The 23,172-nt window shown below is 51.3% G+C and overlaps 1 protein-coding gene across 1 annotated transcript; it reads left to right on the top strand.

Annotated features, from left to right (window-relative positions):
- The first annotated feature begins 359 nt into the window (after positions 1–359).
- On the top strand, positions 360–20,164 carry larp4b (La ribonucleoprotein 4B). The gene is made up of 16 exons (XM_030114415.1): positions 360–1,049; positions 4,400–4,531; positions 8,611–8,764; positions 11,100–11,178; positions 11,952–12,088; positions 12,339–12,442; positions 12,523–12,633; positions 12,740–12,793; positions 13,184–13,390; positions 13,467–13,573; positions 13,657–13,920; positions 13,995–14,019; positions 14,103–14,273; positions 14,394–14,572; positions 14,679–14,790; positions 14,883–20,164. Exons 2-16 carry the CDS (start codon positions 4,451–4,453, stop codon positions 15,204–15,206), a joined length of 2,109 nt encoding a protein of 702 aa, XP_029970275.1. The 5' UTR covers positions 360–1,049; positions 4,400–4,450; the 3' UTR covers positions 15,207–20,164.
- The last annotated feature ends 3,008 nt before the right edge of the window (positions 20,165–23,172 follow it).

The raw sequence follows: 23,172 nt of genomic DNA, 5'->3' as shown, positions 1-23,172 counted from the left end.
AATTTCCAGTCGCACAACGACCCACTAACTCTCTAACCAGAAGATGAGGAGTGGATGTGGTCACTGCTACTGCTGTAGTCCGGAGACCGGGCTCCTTGGTCCCACCTCCTCAGAGTGATCCATTACTCCCTGATAGACGATCTTTCCACTGCTGCTATTGTGATGATGTTGTGATGCTGCTCCGTGGTGCCTCCTTCTCAGAGTGATCCATCGTCCCCTGATAGAAGATCTTCCCACTGGTGTTGTTGTGGTCCGGGGACCGGGCTCCGTGGTGCCGCCTCCTCGGAGTGATCTATCTTCCATTGATAGACGATCTTCCTGGTACTGCTGTTGTGGTCCGGGGACAGGGCTCCGTGGTTCCGCCTCCTCAGAGTGATCCATCAACTGCAGATACACGATCTCCGCTGCTGCTCGCGAAAGGGAAAGGAAACGCCGACTTCTCCAAAATCCTCCCCCCGCTCTCTCTCTCTCTCTCTATCGCTGTCTCTCTCTCTCTCTCTCTTCAGCTCTGTTTGGCCGCTCTGGAGCTCCGAGACGAGCCTGCTTCGGTCCCCGGTTCTAGGCTCCACTGCTCGGGTTTTTTTCTTTTTCTTTCTTTCTTTTTTTTTTTATTTTTTCCCCGGCTCCTCTTCTCGGGGGGAGTTTGTCAGATTTATTGAAAGTTGCTCTGAAGCTAGCCCGTTAGCCGCCTAGCCACTCGGGCTAACTCCGTGCTAGCCGTGCTGTTCCCGGAGCGCGCTTCTTCTTTTCCGTCACTTTCAGGGGGGCGTTGACCCCGGCTGGTCCTCCCGGTACCCGGGCACCGTGTGCGGGGAAGTTCAAAGCGGCAGTCCGACCGGTCGTAGGTGGCTAACACTCTGCGTATCGAAGGCCTCATCCCGGCGGCAGCAGCGGCTCCACCGTGCAGCGCCTCCCGGCAGCTGAAGGCCTCGTCCCGGCAGCAGCGGCGGCTCCACCGCGCACCGCCTCCCGGCATCTGAAGGCCTCCCCCCGCGGCTCCGCTCCTCCCCGCCTCAGTGACAGCAGCGCCGGGCCGTGAGAGCTGACAGGTGAGTCCAGACTGTGCGGAGCCCCGCTAGCTCGCTGCTAGCTGGACGGGAGCCTGATTCAAACCAGTTGGGGGTTGGGGAGGAGGGGGAATCCGCGGAATCACGCCGGAGGTCGCCATCTTTCATCGGATGCTGCTGCTGCAGGCTCCGCTAGGGAGACATGGCTGCTGCCTTCACTCCATAACACGACCGAACCCCCACTGGTGTCGGCCCGCAGCCTGCCCGGCCGCTGCTCCGGGCTCCGGGGAGGCGTGGGGCCGGGGCTTGGCACGGCGTGCGGCCGCCCGCAGTGCGTCTCCTCCGGGGAAGCTGCGGGTTCGACTCGGTGAAGTTGACCCAAACTACCACCCCCCCCCCCCCCCCCCCCCCCCGAGGCCTGCGAGGACCCGGTCCTGGCCTCTGGTGCAGGCCCCTGCTGTGGGTCTCTGTTGGGCCTGGACCTGGACCCGGACCTCATTGTGGGTCCAGTTGTTGTGATCGTGCAACTCATGTGGGAGGAGAGAGGCTGTGTTTTGGTTCTTGTCTAGACGTGATGGTTGACTCACTGTTTGTGTGTGTGTGTGTGTGTGTGTGTGTGTGTGTGTGTGTAAATGACATGTTTCCTGGTCAGGGTCAGTCAGGCTCCAGTCCAGATCCAGATCATGATCCCTGCTGGTTCATCACCAAGTCAGTTTGCAGTTCTACTAAATCCGTTAGCAGAAATGTAAAATTAAAGGAGAATTCCTTGATACTGGCAACACACGACAGGTTTGCAGCGAGCGTCTCAGATTTATGGTGCCATATAGCATCGTAAATAAAACCTGGACTGTTCTGAGTGTCAGCATGTGGTGGGAATCAGGATCAGCTGGGAATCTGAGCAGTAGGTCTCAAAACCACTGATATCCACGTTTACAGAGTAGAAAAGAAGAAAGGCTGAACCGAGGGGATCTCGATTCACGCTCAGCCTGTCGACACATTTTACAAATGGGATTGTATCAAGGACAGATCTGTTTCATCCGATTATTCATCAAACCTGCCCTTTACCAGATCAACGAAGTGATCCTGAAGCAGTGCTGGAAAAAGGAAAACATCATGAAGTTAGTATTGTTTCAGAGACAAAGAACACCTTCTCGGCTTGATCATGTTTGATGTCAATAATCATCGGTATTGATCATGTGCTCCTCAGAGCTGGTTTTGATTGATCCTCTGGTTAGTGTGCGTGTGAGATGTCTCGGTGTTATTGAATCCAGGATTAAAAAAGTGAAATAAAACTGACCAGAATTCCTCATAAATCCTGTTGAAAATGTTGTCCTGACCTCTTTAGCTCTTATACATTGTAGAGTTTCACTGTCCTTCAAAATAAAGTGTTATTCAAAAAGAAGTGTAGCAAACGAAGACGCTGTAGCTGTTTTAGAATGACGGCCAGTGAAACGCTCCATAACCCCCAGCCTTAAAGAGATGATTTAACCCTTCATTTTGCCAATCTAAACACCAAGCTCAGGCATATAATTCAGGATTGCTTGATTCAGAATAAACTCATTCAGAATTAAAAACAGCATGTGACCACAGTCACTGGAACAGTTTACATGAGTATTTCCTTAAGCCCGATTGAAAACAGTTGTATTAAACACACTTGTGATCCAATCTTAATCCTGATACAGCAGGTCCCAGCTGAAGCGGATCATACGGCGTTGTCCAGTACAGCATTGGGTCTCTCAGGGAACGTTCAGGTTCTGGTCTTTACCTTTGCAGACAGCAGTCCTCGGTGCCGAGCCGAGGGTTTTAATCTGCTGGATCTCTGCTCAGTGTCCAAACATCTCCATGAGATGCTGCCTGAAGAGCCAGCGTCCTGTTTATATGACGCACAAGCAGATTATTGATCGGTGTGGACTACCTGGTCCAGTCGGATCTGGGCTATAATCCGCTCCGAGTGAACGGTGTTTATACGACACGTTTACAATCCGCTTCACCTCCAGTTCCGTGAGGAGGAGGATTTATGGCCCATGGAAACCTGCCTGGTGTTTCTGACTCAGGACCCGTTACCATGACGACGTCTCCAGTGACAACTCGCTGGTTTTTATGCTTCTGTTCCTGAAATGCTTTGTGTTTACATGACGACATTCTGAAAACGATGCAGTGACTGTGACGGACCAGCAGGAGGAATGTTATGACGTTGACAACAAACTAAAACAAACAAGTCTAGGAGAATCTGGACCAGGAACAGTGTTTCCCGAAAGTGTTGTTTTCTCCCGTTTGCGTGGCGACAGAATCAGAGCGTTTTCAAAAAGTTCCACCTCGGGAGAAGTTCTCAAAAGTTGCGTTCAGTGGCCCCGCCCCCCTCTCCTTGTAAACAGAGCAGCGAGAGTGTTGCTTCCCCTGGTCGTGGTCGCCGTGGAAACGGGGCCTCAGCTTTAAAGCTCACCTGTTCCACTGGGCCCGGTCCGACGAGCGTTTGGCCTCGCCGGTCAGCAGCCGTGCGGCACGCGTCCACACCGGGTGTCGGAATGTGGGTCAGAGGTCGGCGGTCTTTTCTGCTCTGTATGCAAACAGGGCGAGGGCGAGCGCCACACACGGGCCCCCGGATCACAGGCGGCTGATTAAGCAGCTGGAGATTCAGCCTGGCTTCAGTCAGCCAGAGCATTAGAGCCACTGGTAGAACAGCGGCGCTCCTGATCGGTCGGTCAGCTGATCATTTTAAAGGCCCGTTCATGATTCCCATGCGCGCGTTCCGCGTTGCTCCCTGTGACAGAAAAATCGTCATCAGTTCCTGTCCGCTAGGATCCGCGTGGATCCCTCCGCAGACGTTCGCACACAGCTTGAATTTTGTGACCGGTTTGCGCCGGTTGTGTAGGCGCCAGAGGGCCACAGCAAACAAACCATGACGGAAGCTAACTTTGAAAAGTGACTCTGTGAAGCCATCAGGCGGTCTGCAAAGACATCCTTACAACCAAAACCTGGTGGACTGACGGAGACAGCAGACTTTGTCAGCGGGATGAGAAGGTCTGGCGGCAGAAGTGAAAGTATCATTCAGTAAAAGAGTATACACTGAATAATAATAAACTGACAATGTGTGTGCTTCATTTTCTTTAAATATTCTGCAATAAAAGAGCAGTAAACAGCTAGAAACAGCTGAAGTCCACTTTCAGTTTGTTTCAAGTGTTTTAGGAAAGGAGCTCCTGTTTCTCTTTTATTCTGAAACGACGTCTTGAGTCAATTCAGAAGGTTCAAACTGGGATTAATGTTATTCTGCTGCTGTCAAGTGTGAAGTGCTCCAGGTTTGAGCAGCTCCTCATGAAATGTGGATTTCTCATCATGTCCTGAGGGTGACTGTTTCTAAAACAACTCTTCCTCCTCCTCTTCCTCCTCCTCAGCTTCCTTGGTGACAAAGACTTCTCCCTGAGGAGCCAAGCAGCAGACGGCTCATGACTTCTGACCAGGACACGAAAGTTGTAGCTGAACCACAGGTGCAGCAGGTGCAAGAGGCAAAAGAAAACTCTCATTTGGTGAGTCTCGTCTCAACCTTCCCTTCGTCCTCCTGCACGTACAGCCGAGTCTCCGTCACGTATTTTAGATTTATCACACACGAGATACAGTGCTCCCAGCATTCTCTCTTTTTTTTTAGCTGGACTAAGTGAAACGTATTTCTCATCCAGGGTTCATGAAGCTTGTTAGCCATATGAGCTAACTGTGGCTAATCCTCACTTCCTGTTTGGACGGCTATTAGCTCCACATCTAGTGGCCAAAGCGGGTTTTCACTGTGTTCTGTGGATTGAGGTCTTCTGGGTCTGGGTTTGCCAGGTCTCTGTCTGTAGGGGGTGTTGTGTGGTTCTGTATCAGCTGGACTCTGGCTCCCGCGGTGCCGCCTGATCCTCCTCCTCCTGTCTGGATTGGTCTATTTGTTTACGTTTTGCATGTTCAGAGTGCAGCATGGGGCTGCTGGTCCTGTGGAGCTGCAGGGAAAAAGCTCAGCTTCAGCCTCAGCCTCTGCACGCTTCAACTCAACTTTATTCATAGAGACCACACAACACAGCCAGCTCAAGGTGCCTTCACTGACAAAACCAACAGTTCATGTGACAAAAGGAGGAGAACCCTGCAGAGCCGGCTCAGAGGAGACCCTCTGGTTCTCCATGCCTGCTGGAGGACCACGGACTTTCCTGTTCAACATGCAGAAGGTTTAACTCAGAGCCGTCTCAAATGTCGGTGAACGTCAGATTTTGTTTTAGCCCGGATGTTTGACACAACCACTGCATATTGATCCATAACGTAAAGACGGTTTAGATCCTGAACCTGGGGATCCAGCCACTAAATGCTGCTCCTGTTTGTCCGGGTTGGAAAGAGGAAGCAGGGAAGCCTCGTGGTTTTAGGCGGTTGGCGTTCTTCCAGCTACTCCATCTTCATTGATTTGGGAACACCAGAACCTGAAAACAAGAATTTATTTATCAGACATAAGGCAGGATGTTAACACAAAAGAACTTTTTTTAAAAGGCCCAGTGGAGACATGCTGGACTTTCGAACCTTCACTGTGAAATGAGCCACAGTTCAGCTTTTTCCTTTTATTTTGAAGCCTGAACGACCCGACTGGATTAGACAGAAACCAGTCACCAGGAACTTCCTCAGTACGACCAGCAATTAATGGATCAGCCCAGTGATTACTCCTTCAGCGGCCCAGCATGTTAACAGTCACTCACCGTTTCTGTTTGAAAAATGGCATCATTTTCCAAATGTTTCCGTGGAAACGTGACACTGCACAACTCTATTCTGATCAATAATTTGATCATTTTCCCACAATCAGGAAGTGGTTTGAGATCAAACGGTCTGACCCTCCACTCCTCCATCATGTGAAAATCACTGCTGCTGTAACAAACGCCGGTTCTCCACCTCATCCTCGATTCACACATTGACACAGAGCGAGGTGGAGCGGGTGGAGCGCCATATGCCACACACAATATGTGACAGAAACAGATTGATCATGACCCAGTTAATGCTGAAGCGTCAAATTCAGATCAGTCACGGACGGAGAGGAAGAAACCAGGCTCCACCTGGAGTGTGTTTGTGTGTGTGTGTGTGTGTGTGTTTTGAAGAAGCACTACTCGTCTCTTACCGATCAGCTCCCATCATTTCAGTGGATCAATTTCAGTCAGTCAATTGATCAGGTACAGACTGCAGAGCAGACACTGGAGATGCTGGTTTGTTTGTTTTCATGCGGTTTTGTCCAGTGTAGACTGAAGTCTGCTAAAGGACACTCGGGACTGTTTTTGTGTTCTGCAGTTGATTTGTTGGTTCAATTTCCCCTTGGCTCCTTTTGTTGTTTTAACACTGAGTTATCTCACATTCGGAGAAAGACCCAACACGGCGTTCTCCGAGGTTCTGCCTCGTGGCAGCAGTGGAGTCCAGACTTCAGCGTCCAGATCAGACGGCGCTGGACGGCATTTCCCATAAACCTACTCATGAGCCTAAAACCCAGAATCACCTGACGTTAAACTAGTCCCTGTCAATCTGTTTGTGTCGTGACCCGGAGAGTTAGAACCCGTCTACACCTCAGTTCTACTGAGAACGCATCGGTTCTGCGTCTTCGTTTACATCGAAGCAGTGGAAAGGTTCAAAACCATGTAGTTCTCATGTTGGTCCACGAGTGGGTGCTGTTTGTTTCTGTAATGAAACCAGGGAACAATCCACTCTAAACAATAGCATTGGAGAGCAGACATCCATAGGACCAGGAGAGTCTAGGCTGGGACCAGGACCAGGAGACAATCTGGATCAAAGATTGTTCTTGTTGTTCATCTACTGAGCAGAACTACTGGTTACTATGGCCAGGGGATCCAGGACCAGAGTTTCAGAACTGTTGGGTTTTCCCCCGGTCCTGCCTGGTCCTGATTGATCCGGTGTCTGTCTCAGCAGGAGGCTGATCCTCCGGTCTGCAGTGTTTCTTTCCTCTGGCTCTTCTCCTGGATCGGTGACACTGCAGACTCACCTCCGTCACCGAAGCAGTGCAGTAACCCCCCCTGAAAAAAAAAGAAAAACATCCTGACGTCAATAACTTGTTGCCGTCAGCAGCAAACCCTGAACCCCCCCCCCCCACCACCACCACCACCACCAATCCATTGTGGAAGGAACGTTTAACCATTTTGAAAGGTCACAGGAAAAGCCCAGACCCATCCTGGTGATGTGAGCAGCCGTTGCCATGGCAGCCGGGGTTTGAGGCGGTTGATGGATCGACGCCGTTTCCGTCTGGACGATCCGGAGTGCCTCGCTGGTGAAATGTGATCCCGGAGCGAATCCTGTCGGACGGACCGGGCTGATCTCTCTCTCTGCAGCGCGTCATCCAGGCCGAGCAGGAGCTGAGCGGCGCCCTGCCTCCGAGCAAGGCTCTGGGCTGCAGCCCAGCATGCAGGTCTCACAGGCGAACCGGCTGCGAGCACCCGGCTCTCCACAGGCCAGGGTCAGGACGTCCAGACATTTCTTTACATTTTGTGCAGAAAGCTCCAGCTGTGATGCTCTTTGCCTTTCTGGATCCTCTGGCTGAGCCCAGCAGGGGTTGAGATCTTTGAAGTCCTCCGGTCTGGATCGAACATGTTGGAAGCTTCCTCTCTGGCGTCAGTATGGCTTCTCGTCTTGCGAATGGTTTTCTCAGGCTGTTTGAACCAGATGAAACATGAGCCTTTTACTGTAGAGGGATTATTGGTTTACCAGCACGGTGGATGTGGCTGCAGAAAGAGCCGCCCCACTGACCACTTGTTGTTACTCCACGGTTATCTGTTCCACAACAGTTCATCACCCAGTGACGGAATCAGTTCTGCTGCAAAACAAACATTGGTGAATCAGATACATCCTAATGGGCAGTACAGACAGAGGAGAAGAAATGGCTACACTTCAGTGCCGGACATCCAATCTTACCCGATACCCGACACACCCATGTACTATTAGCACTGACTGGAGTCGCTGGTTTCTATTAAACTTGCGTGTTTTGTTGTTTCTAACTGAACGGTTTGTGTCACTGACAGAACAATGTCACAGCGGATCGCTGCTCTTCCTGCTGCTTCTTGCTGCAGACATGAGCAGTAGAGCGAGGAGTGACTGACACCGATCATCCCTCCATCAACATGTTGTTTTCTTCTTGTCTCGTGGATCGGACCCGATCCATCTGGACCGATCTCCTCTAACGTTTCCACCAAATACACATCTGAAGCTTTGAGCACAAACGTCTGAAAACACTGCGAAATTACCTTTAACCTCATGTCTTGTCAGACTCGTTCAGGACTCTTCAGTTAGATTTACTACACGTCGGCTTGTTCACTCTGTTTTTGGATTGTTTGGATTCTCATCAGAGACTCTGAGATACTGAATGTCTTCTGGATCAATGGAGATCAATGACCATCCATCCATCCTTTTTCTCTTGTCTCTCTTTCTCCATAACTCAGAAGAAATCAGTTGTCAGTCGACTGTCCTGTTGCTGGTTGTTGGCTCTCCCTCAGTAGAAACAGTAAATCCGTCCCAGTGTCTGTGTGTCGTCATCTTGTTGTAGCAGGACACCGAGCCGCCCGTCATGTGTTACTGACATGTTTCTGTTGTGTTTCGTTCGCAGGAATCCGCCAAGGTTTCAGACCTCAACCCCAATGCCAAAGCATGGGCCAACCACATGTTTAGCCTGGACCCCAGCGGGACCCCTGACACCCCCACTGCTGCCCTGCAGCCATGGAAGGACGGCTGCGATAGTACGGCCGACCCCGGCCCTGAAGGTCAGCCCGCCGCCTGTAGTGGAGCCTTACTGACAGTGTTGGTGTGTTTCTGATCTCTACTTCAGAAACATCATGTCTGCCAACAGGAAGCCGTTTCAGAACGAGGTCCACAAGAGTTCTGAAACTTATATGAGGTCAACTAAGCTTTTATTGGAGGGAAATAAATGAAAATAGACGTAAAAATAAAAGCTGCAGGCATTCTCTGAAAATGATGTGGATTGTGAAATATCAATTGGTGCCAAATCAAATCAAAAGCTAATAGAAAAATTAAAGAAGCTCAAAACAATTAAATTAGTACTGTACATACCATGTTTGGCCACTAGGTGTCACTGTGTGACAGCAGAAAACCTCTTACTGCTGGGTTTGACTGACAGATCAAGATGAGGCAACTTTATTTCACGGCACACTTCAGCAGCAATTCGAAGCGCTTTGCACTGACACACATGCTGATCCGGAGAAGAGTGGGTGAAAAGAGTAGAACGGTTGAAATGAAAATAAATGCTGTCTTTACTGAACTGGTTTTAAAGAGACTGACAGTCAGCCGAGCTTCTGCACGTTCGGATCAAAGCTGCTGTCTGAGCCGTCGAGGTCCTCAGAGGTCTGGGCGATCGGGACATATCGGGAGATCTCAGCTGGATTTGAGCCTTAACAGAGCTGTTCTGGGCAGCCCGGGGTCCTCTGGAGATTCTGGTTCAGGGTTCAGGGATGTCTGGGTGTCTCTGCTCTCCATACTGGACTTCTCCCTACTGGTCTTTAATAATTGATGATCAGTTTAGTCTGAGCTCGGAATATTGCAACCACAGTCACCCTTCCTTCATCCCTAATGAGCTGAATCACTCACCTCAATGTCCCTGCCAAGTCCAGCAGGCAGGAGGACTGAGCAGTGGACTGGGCCCAATGCTGGGCTGGAGGACTGGGTGGAGTCCTGGTTCACCCCACCTTCACACACACACGTACAGAAACTAGGTGAGGTTATTTGTTGAGAGCTTTTCTAATGAGTTCTTCTTTACTGCAGTAGAACCTTTGAGTCTTGGCTGGTTTCCTTCGATCAGACCACTTCCTGTCAGTTGAACCGGACCTCCAGACCTTTACTGGGGCTTGTTGATGAAACTGGACCAACAGGACAGTTGTTTGTGAGCTTTCTGGGGCTCCAGTGGAGACCAGAGGGACAAACGCTCCCTGCATGTTGGTCTGGACGTCCTGTGAGTCTTCATGTTCCTCCACTGCTTTATCAAACTGCTGTTCGCAGACCAGGGGTCACGGGTGAAAGCAGAGTAGGCTCCGAACCAGGAAGTGAAAGGTTCTGGCTGTGGCTGAGTCTGATGAGGAATGAAATATGAGCTGAGATATGGTTGTGACAGACCAGAGGCCAGTCTGAGGTCAGTCTGAGGCCCGTTGACATGGCAACTTTGGGGGGGAAAAAATCATTTTAGGCAACAGCAGAAACACTAAGTCATCCATGTAGTTTACATGTTGGTCCACTAGGTGGTGCTGCAGAGAAGAATACACTCTTGTTATGGTGTTGGACTGTCAACTCTAAAACCAGGACCAGGGGGATCTAGACCAGGACCAGGACCAGGATTTCCACTGTCAACATGGAGGCAGAGTCCAATACATTTCAATAATCCTCTTTTTTTGTCATTTTCCGTGGAGACGTAGAACTTTTTGAAGTTTTTGATCTCGGGTCAGTTATTGAGGAGCGCTCTCCTCCAGAGCTTCGTTTATCAGCGAGCAGTCGTCTCACGAGGTTTTATTTATGGACACATTGAAACTTGAGGCTCCACCCTGTCTGGGACAACTCGCCCGTCTTCACCTGTCTTCTACCTGAAAGGAACCGTCAGCACGGGTGTGTTTCAGGGTGTTCCTCATTGTGTTCTCTGGGTGAAGACCTGAAGCAGCCTCAGTACAGTCAGATCCCCTTTACAGCGTTTCAGGAGGAAACTCCTCGGTTCTGTTTCACCGCTACGTGAGGTTAGGGTTAGCCTCTAACCCCAGCGTTCTGATGGCCAGACCCGTTTACAGTGACGTCAGGTCAAAACGATGAACTTTCAGAACTTCCAGAACTGAGACGAGCTCTGGAGGTGGAACTTCCTGGAAATGATCCATCTCCATGTAGGCTCTTGAAGCTCTGACCCTGGTCCAAATCCCAGTGTTTTAACCGTCCCTGTGAGGGCCCCTGGTTCTTCAGGAAGGCCGTCCTGGTTCGTTTGTCTGAAGGAGCCCAGAGCCCCCTGCTGGTCGTGTCCGTTACTGCGGTCATCCTCCCTGCTCTCACTTCAGCACTCTGCACGGCGTTCGCTCCTCTGACCCACACCTCTCACACCTGTGTCTCCAGGTAGCGACCCCCAGCCTGAGACCCCCCAGGAGGGTCTGAGGGAGCACCTGAAGAAGACCCTGGAGTTCTGCCTGTCCCGGTGAGCCCCCCCCCCCCCTTGATTCCGGATTCCCTGGAACCTGGAAATGTTCAACTCTTCCTCATTTATGACACATTATCTTAAATATTAGTGCTGTCAGTTTTCATCTCATTGATCCATGGAGGGCTGTCAATGATTATTTTTTTTTTAAATTGCGATTAATCGCATCATTTGTGAACTGTAGTCAAGCTTCAGAAGAAGAATGTCATCCTGGTTTAGTAGTTTACTGCTTAATCAACACACATGACAGGTGACTTGGAAGTTACTTCCATAAACTCGAGAGTGGACCAGATGAACATAACCAGTAAAACTAGAACTGTTCTGATAGTAAAGTCTGCTAATGGTAGACTGCTCCAAATTCATCTCATGCTTCATGAACTAAACTTGATTTTGGTAAGAGAAGTGTTTTCGCAAACAGTCATTCTCCCAAAATGAACCCAGAATATCTAATCGAAATATCATGACACCGAGTCGTTTTTCGGGGTAGCGGAAAAAAAATCATTTTTTTCAACAAATGCATTGATTTTAATTGAGCCATGAGAGGCGCTGCAGGATTGTGACTCTATCTGCTGCTGGAAAACATGGTGGTTTATGACTGACCGTCTGTTTTCTGCTGAAGCCGGTCAGGAACAAACCTGGTTTTTAATCTCTCTGTCTCTTCATGAAAGCTCAGCTGCTAGAGGTGATCTTTCTTCTTCTTCAGAGTGGATTTAAACATGTGCAGTAAGAAGGGAATGTTAGGAAACGCCACTAACCTCCTCCTCCTCCTCCAGGGAGAACCTGGCCAGTGACATGTACCTCATCTCCCAAATGGACAGTGACCAATATGTGCCAATCGTGACGGTGGCCAACCTGGACCACGTCAAGAAGCTGAGCACCGACGTGGAGCTGATCGTGGACATTCTCCGATGTGAGTGGAACGCCCCCCCTCCAATCAGCAATGGGGCTGCGGCTGATTTCCCCAGACGGCTTGTTAGAGCGGATCCAGCTGAGCTGCACCTGCTGGAGTTTTATTTGTGCCCACTCTGAATGTACCGCTGGGATTAATCCTGCCTGCCGTGACGCCTTCAGTCTGCTGCAGATTAGACGCCAGGTTGACACATCGACGGCGGTATCGCTGACCGTTCTCCTCGTGTGCTCTCGCTGTGACCCTCCTGCAGCTCTGCCGTTGGTCCAGGTGGATGAGAAGGGGGAGAAGGTGCGACCCAATCAGAACCGCTGCATCGTGATCCTCAGAGAGGTTCCGGAGAGCACGCCCATCGAGGTGAGCGGCACCGGGTGGACCTGCACCACCGACCCGTTCCGGTGGATCGCCTGAAACAAGGTGCTTTCTGTGGTTTCCAGGAAGTGGAGTCTCTGTTTAGAGGAGAGAACTTACCCAAGTTCATCAACTGTGAATTTGCCTACAACGATAACTGGTTCATCACCTTTGAGTCAGAAGCAGACGCACAGCAGGTCAGAGGCTCTTCATTTGAACTTTGACCTTCTTTAGATGTGACATGTGACTGAAGTGTAACTACTGTGTGTCATACTGATGAAACTGTCTGTCATCCTTTTAAAGGCATATCAGTATCTCCGCGAGGAGGTCAAGACGTTCCAAGGGAAGCCCATCAAGGTAGATTCACTCCAAAAGAGGACTGTGGTTCTGCTGACTCTCTGGGTTTCCTGAGGGTTTAGGTACTAGAACGCGATCCGCCAACTCCTCAACACAGTCTGATTGATGGGAAAGAATCATGACGGTGTGGCTGTCAGTCTCATTCAGACTGTTCTGTGTTCTGTTGGTCATAAAGTCAAACCTCTGTCCAGGTTCCAGATCACTTCCTGCTGTTCTCTCCAGTTATAGCATCGGTGTGATTGTTCTGCTGACGGTTCTATTTATTTTGAAAGTGAGCCGTTCTGTTGAATTTCTGTCAATAGCACCTTGTTCCGTTGCTCCTCTGAACACTGGAACTTGTTTCCTGGTTTCACCTTTGCCCCCCCCCTCCCCCCCCCACGTCTCCACCAGGCCAGGATCAAAGCGAAGGCAATCGCCATCAACACTTTCATGCCAAAGAACGGCTACCGGCCGGTGGAGGTGAACCCGTACGCGGCGCAGCGCTACACGTCCTACTACATCCCGCCGGTCTACAGCCCGCAGCAGCAGTTCCCCCTGTACAGCCTGATCGCGCCGCAGGCCTGGTCGGCCACGCACAGCTTCATCGACCCCGCGCTGGTGAGGCGGGGGCGGGGCTTCACACAATTCACCTTCTCCCAGAATGCACTGCTCTGACCCTGATGTTTCTCTCCAGGTTGCTCCATTTCACAACAACCAGTTCATCAATGGATTCACCACGTCGCACAGCTTCAAGCCGGCGACGTCGCCGCTCACCGTCAGACACTACTCCCCCCGCAGCAGGTGGGTCCGGGACAGCCCGGGGTCCGGCGGGTCCGGCGGGTCCTGCGGGTCCGATCCTGACCCGGTCCTCTGTGCTCCTGCAGGAATCACAGTAAACCTCACCTGAGGCCCACCCTCCCCGCGGCCGAGCGCAGCGCCGGGCTCCTGGACAGCCCGGCGCTCTTCCCCAGCTTCCCCGCCGACAGGCTGAACGGCGTCCGCGGCTCCCCGCCGACGCGGCTCCCCGCCAGCCAGCCCCGCGGCCGGCTGCCCTCCGCCGCCGCCGCCTTCCCCCGCAGGGACACGGCGGGCACGGGGCGGGTGGCCGAGCCCGCCGCCGACTACTCCCTGGGCATCGGGAGAGGAAGGTAGGAGCCGCCCCGCCGCGGCACGGCCGGCGGTCAGAACCGATCGGTCAAGATGTTTTTCTTTCTGCTTCCAGGAAAAAGAGGGACGAGAAGTTTACGGTAAGTTCTTCTTTCCTCCTGGAAGCCGTCGGCCTCGCCGCCGTCCGTCCCTCTGTGTTGACTCTGGTGTTGCCGCCTCGCAGAGAGTGACGCCGCAGTCGCCGCCGCCTCCCCCCAAGCCGCCGTCTCCCAGCTTCGAGCTGGGGCTGTCCAGCTTCCCGCCGCTGCCCGGCGCGGCGGGCCAGCTGAAGACCGACGACGTGTTCGACAACCGGCTGGCCAGCAGCGTGGTGACCGGAACGGTCAAGGAGCGGGTAGGAACGCAGGAAAGCAGATTTAACAACGAAGGACGCCTGACGATACGTCGGGTGCGTCCTGCGAGCGCAGAGCGCTGTGTGTCGTCTGACTGTAGCTGTCGGTTCTTCCTCCCGCAGAGCGTCGGTGCCGATCCCCCCGGCGGAGCCGCTCTCTCCCCGGCCGGCGTGAAGGACCCCCAGCGGCCCCCCGCCTCCCCGATGCCCTCCGGCTTCCCGCCCTCCGCGAGCGGCCCGGCCGCGGCCTCCGCCCTGACCCTGAGCCCCGGCGCGCCGCTCAGCCCCGCCCCCGCCGCGGTGTAAGCTGCAGGAGTCTCTCCGTCGCTTCATCGCGGAGACCCGACTGAAACATTCACCTCTTCTTTCTTCCTCTGCTCCTCCTCCGCCCGCCGCGCCGCCTCCCAGAGAGGTGAAGCTGACGGAGGCCAGGCCCAAGGAGGCGCCGCTCTCCGTGGAGCGAGTTCCCGGCACTTTGTCCACCGCCAGCAAGTCGGTGCAAGTGAACGGCGCCGCCACGGTCAGTATTGATCCGCCCGCTGCTCCGGCGCCGTTGCCGTGGAAACGGTGCAGCGTCGAGAACCCTCTGAACTTGACTGCCTGTCCCCTCAGGAGCTGAGGAAACCCTCCTACGCTGAGATCTGCCAGCGGGCGAAGGACTCCTGCGCTCCTCAGCCGCCGCCGCCGCTCCCATCGACCCCCAAGGAAGCCAAGCCAACCTGCGCCGCCCCCGGAGGCGAGGAGAGGAAGTGCAGCGACGCCGTGGCGGCCGGCGATCCCAAGACGAGAGAGACTTACAGCTCCGCCTCCTCCAGACCGGTCAGACCAGCAAAGGAGGCCCGGAGGCCGGCCGGGCGCTGGGCCTCCCCGCCCCCCCACCCAGGGAAATCCCTCAGCAAAGATCCCCAGCACACTCCACCCAAGTCCCCGCAGTGAGCCCCCCCACCCCCTCCACCCCTCCACCCCCCCACGGGGCTCCACTCGGCCCCGCAGCCGCCAGTCAAACGTAGAGGACGCCTTCTGTTCTGGATCAGGGCTTGCAGACAAACAGCACTTTACCGTGCACGTAGAGCACCGCCTCTTCCTTTTTACTCTATTTATTTGATTTGTTTTTTATTTTTATTTCAGTTTTTCCTCCTGGTTTGTGTCGCGTCGCCTAAAAAAACACACTGAACTTCTGTCAAATGGCCTTGTGGGATTCACTTAGTTTGTGCGTGCGCGTGGCATAGTTGGGAGCTGCCCCAAAGGATGATGGGAAAGAGTGCACAAAACAGACTTCATCTTGTCTAGTCGAGTGTGCGTACGTGCACACACTGTTGTGCAGCTTAATGTAGCTCTAATTTTTTTTTTGTTTTTTTTTTTGGATCTGATTTAAATCTATTTGCATCTGTGTGCAGATGAGCGTCAGATTGTTTCTGGATCTTTCAGTTTACACGCTTCTTTATCGTTTGTCTTCTGAAGCCGCTCCAGTTTGTCTTTCTCACATTTAACCCCCTCCCCCCCCCCCCCCCCCCCCCCACCGGCCGCCGCTCTGCCGCGCTCACATTTCACCGACGCCGCCGTCGACTGACACGAGGCCAGTACCGAAGGGCTGACGGCGGCTCGGCGCTAATGCTAATGCTAACCGAAAGAAGGGCTGATCAGGAAGCGAACGGCGGTGGAGTGAATGCGAACAGAATGGATGGGAGTGAGAACTCACCGGGCTCAACGCGCTCTGGTTTCCATCTGCACCGTCGCCCTTTAGCCGTGTCTAGTTGACTTGTCAGGACTGGAGGCGAAGGTCGCAGAGCGTTCTGAAGCTGAGGCTTCCTAGATTTGCTTTTGCGTCTGCTAACTGTGGATTAGCCCATGCTAGCTCCTTCCTGCAGATCGTCACTTCCTGGTTGTTGCTGTTCATGCAGACGTGTCTTCTCTCTTTTTGCGACAGACAGGACGAACCTGTTTCAGAAATGTTTTGTTTTTAGGCGAGCGGCGCTAGCGGCGTGTGATGCTAAGGGTTTGATGCTAGTGGCATGGGGCGCCAACATTGTCAGATGCTAGCGCAGTGTGATGCTAAGAGTTTGACGCTAGCGGTGTAGGACGCTAATAGCATTGGATGCTAATGGTGTGTGACGCTAAGGATTTGATGCTAGCGACTTTTGACACAAACAGTGTTGGATGCTAGGAGTTTGACAGCAGAGCGTCTTCGGACACTAGCAGTGTCGGAGCTGGCAGTGTTTGATGCTAGCAGTTAGACAACATAGCGTTGGAAGAAGTTTGCGGAAGTGAGCTGGAGCAGATGTGGCGTTGGGACGCTAGTAGCGTCAGATGCAAACAGGTTGATGCTAGCAGTGTTGGATGCTAGCAATTTTGACGTTAGGTGCGTTGGATGTTGCTTTCGATGGCAGCTCGTCATTCAGTGCTAACAGTTTGACGATGGCGCCTTTTGGATGCTAACAGTTTGACGGCAGCGTGTCATTGGATGCTAACAGTTTGATGCTAGTGCCTTTGGATGCTAACAGTTTGACGGCAACGTGTTGTTAGATGCTAACAGGTTGAAGGCAGCGTGCCGTTGGATGCTAACAGTTTCACGCTAGCGGTATCGGATGCTAACAGTTTTACACTAGCAGTGTTGGATATTGACAGTTTGACGCTAGCGGTGTTGGATGCTGACAGTTTGACGCTAGCGGTGTTGGAAGCAGGTTGTTGTGGCGCTGGAGGGATCGTGGCTTGAGGCGGTCCGGAGTTTGGAATCAGGGGAATTTGTGGGATTTTGAGGGGAAAGGCGCCGAGCTGTCGGTCTCTCTTCTCTCTGGTCGGAGCAGGTTTGGCGGTGAGGCGGGTCGTTGGAGGGAAGGTCGGAGGTGAATGACGCGTGAGGCAGGTTTAGATGGGGAGCAGGTTGAGTTCAGTCTGTTTTCACTCCCGGAGGTCAAAGGTCAGGAGCTGAAGCAGGAAGTGAAAGGAGCTTCCCGGCTTGGACGTCTGCCTCTTAACGTAGCAGCCACTCCGGCAGACGGCCAATCACGGCGCCCATCGCTCACGCCGCACGCTCAAGTCTTCCTGCAACACAAAGCATTGTGGGTAATCCCACCTGGAGCACTGGGAGCCGGCGTGGAAAAGGGAAGCCGGAAGCAGCCTGGACTCCCAGCTGCTGGGGTTTCCTGTTTTTTGAAGGACGGAGTCGCTCTGGGACGCCTCGGCGGAGAACCCGCTGCTCTGGATTCCTCCAGATATCCTTCATTCTTTTCTTTGGTTTGGGAGGAGAAGCGAGTCCAGACGCCGCCGACGTCTCTCTTCACGCAGAACCTTTCAAAAAAAAAAAGAAAAAAAAAAACCAGAAACCGGTCCATCCAGTGTTTGAGAAACTTGAATTTTATTTAAACTTGAAAAATGACTTTGCCTTAACTTTTCTACCAGATGAGCTTAGAGTTTATTTCTTTCCAACGAAAAAACAAAAGAACCCCCAAAACTGTCGCCGGAGAGCGAAGGTCTTAGAGAAAGACCGCAGAACTCCAGCTTTTTGTTTCTTTAGCTTTTCTTTTTTGTGAAACGTTCAAGAAGAAGAAGAAGAAGAAAAAAGGGTTTTTGTTTGGGATTTTAGTTTCTCGTTTGTTTTCGGGGGGAAATCTTCTAAAACGGTGTAAATGCAAACCCAGTGGATACTGTATTATCTGTGCACTTTGGATTGTGTGCTTTGCCTGTACAGTTGTAAATACTCAGAAAAATATAAGAGGTACCTTAAAATAATTATAAAAATATATTGATCCTTGTTAACTATAACGTCGCTACCCAGCTGGAGTTAGAAGATTAAAAAACAAGTTGTTGTTGTGCTTTTGGAAATATTTTTCTTAAAGTTTTTTGGGTTTTCTCAGCGGCTCGTCTGATTGTAACGACTGTAACATGTTTTTCTTTGTCTTTCATACTCTTTTTTTTTTTTTTTTTTTTTTTCATTGGTCCCACCTGATGAGGTGTGGTCATGGCCCCGCCCACATCCTCCTCTGACTCCTCCTCCTCAACATCAGAACGTTCAAACGACGTCTGGACCACTGGTCTGTCTACTTTGACCCGGGACTCGAACCGGAGTCCCTCCCCCTCCAGGGTGAACCGTTGTACATCCACCAACCAGCGGAGGAGCCGATGAATGAAAAGGCCTGAAGCCTGAAGTGGAGCGACTCGCTGCCGTGCCGCTCAAAGCTTCAGGTTCCGTCTCTTCAGTGCAACTTGATGGAAACGTCGAAAAAAAAAAAAAGGCGTCTCGTCTCCCTGTTCTGCATCGTTGCGTGTCCGCGTTGCCGCTCTGCTGCGTCTCGTTGCGTCTCCTTGTTGCCGCTCTGCGTTGCGTCTCCTTGTTGCCGCCCTGCGTTGCGTCTCCTTGTTGCCGCTCTGCGTTGCGTCTCCTTGTTGCCGCTCTGCGTTGCGTCTCCTTGTTGCCGCCCTGCGTTGCGTCTCCTTGTTGCCGCTCTGCGTTGCGTCTCCTTGTTGCCGCTCTGCGTTGCGTCTCCTTGTTGCCGCTCTGCGTTGCGTCTCCTTGTTGCCGCTCTGCGGCGTTGCGTTTTGTCGCCTCTTTGCAGCGTAGCTTATTAAAATCAGCAGAACTTTTCTCTTTGTTGTTTTTTTGTCTAAATTTCAAGTAAATTTTCAGCAATCGGCGTGTCTGAACGTTCCGAGCGGCTGTTTCGAGTCCCGTTAATGAAGTTCAAGGTTTCTTTCTTCAGTCATTTTTGTTGATTGAATCAAAGTTGGGAGAAATCGGTTCAAACTCCAGACTAGTTAACAGGAAAAACAACCAGTTGTTTGAAAAAAATATCAAGTTTTCCAATGAAACTGTCATAGTGAACCAAATAGGAAGAATTGAGTTGATTAAGTTTCGTGATCCTGGAGTCGAACCTTCAACCTGTAAATGTTCCGGCGCTTTCCGTCAGGTTGTCATCTCGATGATTCCAGAGCAGTTTAAGCGATTTACGCAGAAACAGCAGTTCGGTTTGAAACACTTCTGACAGACGAGAACCTGGAGCTTTGCAGGCGTTCCTTGTTGTGGAGGGTTCCTGCTCTGGGGGGGAGGGGGGACTGGTTTTCGGTTCCATCTCGGGTCTTCGGTTCCCCCCCCCAGGGTGGACGTTTGATTTGAGGAGGACGACGAGAGGATGGGAGCTTCGGCAGAACTGGAACTGTCTCTGATTCAGAGGGACAACAGTCCAGAACTGGAACTGTACATACCAGCTGACCGTCACCGCGGCAACCACCCCAGCTTCAGATTGGACAACACATTTCCTGTAAACCTAGCAGGTGGACACTACAGTGAGACTCCTCTGATTTCCCTGAACTGTGAATGTGTGGATAAAGGAAGTTCCACTTCCTGTCCGGGACCTTCAGACTGGAAGAGCCGCTCTCAAAGGGACGTCTGGTTTTGGCGGGAAGCTGTGGGAGCTTGTCTGATTTTTCCCGCCACTGGCCCTCGTCACGGCGCCATCCGGTTCCTCTGCCTCTGATTTGAGTTGTTCGTTTTTTTGTTTTTTGTTTTTGTTTTTTTCCAAAATATAACGAATGCACAGAAACTGACTGGAACAAGACGCTTTATCAACTCACTGTGGTTTAACTCATTAACACTTCTTACATGCTTACGGCTAACCGCTGTGGACAATCGGCGACTCCGGGGCGTCGGCGTCGGACTGATAACTTTGCCTAACGACACCTCTAACCGATGTGGGTCGGAGGTTGCGATCAAGAAGGTTTCTTTTGTGTTTTACGTTTTCTTTCCTTTTCGGGGTCTTTTCTTCCATCAAGACTGGAATCAAGCGTACATGTCGGCTATAGATAATTTAAGTTACTCTTGTGTCATGATGTAAAAACTGTCTAATTTGGAGAAAAAAAAATGTAGCTTACTGAAAAATAAAGATTTAGGCACTGTTGAAGAGCCTCGGACTGTTTTTATTTCACATATCATCCATTTTCGCCAATAAAACAGAAAAGAAGTTTCTGCTCCTTGATGCATTTAGGGGTCTTTTTAAAGGTGGGGAAATTCCACGAGAAACCAGACAATGGTTAGGAGAAAAATTCTAAAAACATTTAATAAGAATTTCAGGATTTCACTGAAAGATGAGAAAATACCTTCAAGAAGAAAAAGTTATAAATTACTTTTCAAATAACTTTTTGTTAAATTCAGTGTAAAGTAAAAATTCATCTCCAAAATTTGCATAGATTTGAATACTGCATCAGGACACAGTCACTCATTATTCCTCTTCATTTTTATCAATGTAACAATCACAAATATAATTATTTTGAAAATAAAGAAAATTGTTCATTTTTGTGGAAGAAGAGCAAATTGGTAATAAAATGTGAGAATCAATTGATAAGTAGTTTAGAAGCTTTGAAGTTTCCTAGTTTGAGTCTAGGTGACCAGCAGGGGGCAGCAGAGCCATTTGAAGATCTGCTGCAGAAATCTGAATTCACTTCAGCGCCAAGTGGAAAATCCAAACTCATGAGACAGCAGGAGAAAAGATGAGATCAGATTAGATCACATAGTTCTACTGGGGGCCCACCTGGGCGGCGGCGGTGAGACCTGGAGGGGGGTGATCGGGAGACACAGCGTCGTTGATCTGAACCCGGTGGCACTTGTTGTAGCCACAGGTTTTCCATAACGAACACTAATGTTTGAGGACAGGGGGGTCCGTGAGTGCACTTGGCACCAGCACAACCTAGGTCAGAGGTCGATGATCAACTTTGTTGTCGTGTCACCTGACCTCTGATTTCGTGTCTTGGACACTTGGAAAAGAGAAGCAGAGCTGTGGGCCGATCACCACCCGGTGGTGAATTGGATTCGCTGGCGAAGGAGGAACCTGGACAGATTTGACAGAACCAAACGTGTTGAAGGGTCTGTTGGGAGTGTCTGGTGGAACTGTCTGTCAGCAGGGTTTTCAACTCCCTCCTCCGGGAGAGCTTCTCTCATGTCCCAAGGGAGACTTGGGATATTGAGTCCAAGTGGACTATGTTCTCCACCTCCGCTGTCGAAGCAGCTACTCGGAACTGTCGTCGTAAGGTCTTCGGCTCCACCGTGGTAGAAAACCTCGAACCTGGTGGTGGACACCAGCAGTAAGAGCTGCCATCAAGTTGAAGAAGGAGTCCTATCGAGTGTTGTTGGCTCGCGAGACTCCAGAAGCAGCTGACTGGTACCAGCAGGTCAAGGGAACTGCAGCCTGAGTGGTTCTGGAGACAAAAAAACTGGGGTCTGGGAGGAGTTCAGGAGGCCATGGAGGAGGACTACCGGTGAGCCTTGAAGAAATTCTGTCAAACCGCCGCCTCAGGAGGGGAAACAGGTCTCCACTAACACTGTTTGCAGTGGAGGAGGGGAGCTGCTGACCTTCACTGGGGATATTTTTGGATGGTGGAAGGAATACTCCAAGGACCTCCTCAATCTTGTCACCAGGTCTTCCGTGGAGGAAGCAGAGGCAGTCTCAGAGGTGGACTCGTCCATCTCCCAAGCTGAAATCACCGAGGTGGTTGGTAAACTGGTGGGGGGCAAGGCACTGGGAGTGGATGAGATTCTCGCCGAGCACCTTCAGTCTCTGGATGTGCAGGGACTGTCTTGGTTGACTCATCCCTTCTAACATTGCATGGTGATCTTGGACAGTACCTCTGGACTGGCAGACCAGGGTGGTGGTGCCCCTTTGGTTGACAGGAGGATGTGCTCCAGCTACAGGAGGATCACACTCCTCCCTGGGAAAGTCTGTTCCAGGGTACTGGAGAGGATGATTCCACCGACAGTCCAACCTCGGGTCCAGGAAGAACAATGCAGTTTTTGTCGGGGTCCTGGAACCCTGGACCAGCTCCAGACCCTCCATACGGTGTTTGAGGGTTTGTGGGAGTCCACCCATCTGGCCACATGTGTTTTGTGGATTTGGCAGGTCTGCCTTTGTCACTGGTTCTGTTCATAACTTTTATGGACACGATTTTGAGATCCAGTGGCAGAAGGGGTCCAGTTCGGGGACCTGGGACCAGAGGAAGTCCAGTTCGGGGACCAGAGGCTGTAAGGGGTCTGGTTTGGTCACCAGGGGCCAGAGATGGTCCAGTCTGTTGACCACAGGATTTCATTTCTACTTTTTTGCAGAAGATGTTGTCCTGGTTGTCGTCTTGGAACCTGGACCATCATGCACTGGGACGAGTGTTAAACAATGAGGACGGGGATCAGGAGAAGCAATGTCACCAGGGGGGGGAGCTACATCACCAGGGGGAGGAGCTACATCACCAGGCTGGTTTCATCACTGGCATGGCCCGTGGTGGAGCTTCCCTCCATCTGGGTTTCTCTCAGCGACCCCTCCAGCCTGTGGATTTCCGAACCGAGTCGTGACGCTGCGACTTGACTGTGGTTAGCAAGCGAAACCCCGAGCCTGAGGCTGTAGAAAGAAGAACAAAGCAACAAGGCTCTGAAAAGAAGCAGCACCCAACGACAGCCTGGAAAACAAAACCCGTTGCTGGCTTAAAGTTTTCTAAACTTCACGTTCAGGACACCTCAGAAAAAATGAGCTGTTTTAGGAAACATAACACGTCATATTTACTGTTATAATATATATATAAATGCAAAAATTACAGAAAAAAACTGAATAACAGAATTTAAGACCCTCCTTTGAGGGTCTTAAAACTGCAACTGCAATGAAAAAAAAACCCAACAACTCTGAACTGTAGAAACTCAGCTGATCCAGTTTTATTGATGTTTCATTTTGAGTTGGAGGACCAGCCTTTTCGGAGCCAGCCTCTGGAGGACACTGAGATATTCCAAGTGTTTGACACTTCTGGGTGAGCTTCATGTTTTGGAGCCACTTGCTGTGTCCATTATACACACAATCAATGGAGCTGCCGTGCTTCATGTTCTCAGCTTGTTGTTTCTTTATCCACTAGTTCAGGCATTTGGGCTTTTATTACTTAC

The sequence above is a fragment of the Salarias fasciatus genome, chromosome 18 (assembly GCF_902148845.1).
Source record: "Salarias fasciatus chromosome 18, fSalaFa1.1, whole genome shotgun sequence".
NCBI classification, from domain to species: Eukaryota; Metazoa; Chordata; class Actinopteri; order Blenniiformes; family Blenniidae; genus Salarias; species Salarias fasciatus.
The sequence above is the reverse complement of the archived record's forward strand: the minus strand, read 5'-3'. Positions and strand labels throughout refer to the sequence as shown.

Coding starts and splice junctions, on each gene's coding strand:
- larp4b (XM_030114415.1), top strand. CDS start 4,451: ATGACTTCTGACCAGGACACGAAAGTTGTAGCTGAACCACAGGTGCAG. Junction 12,443..12,522: donor CGGAGAGCACGCCCATCGAG/GTGAGCGGCACC, acceptor TGTGGTTTCCAG/GAAGTGGAGTCTCTGTTTAG. Junction 14,020..14,102: donor AGAGGGACGAGAAGTTTACG/GTAAGTTCTTCT, acceptor GCCGCCTCGCAG/AGAGTGACGCCGCAGTCGCC.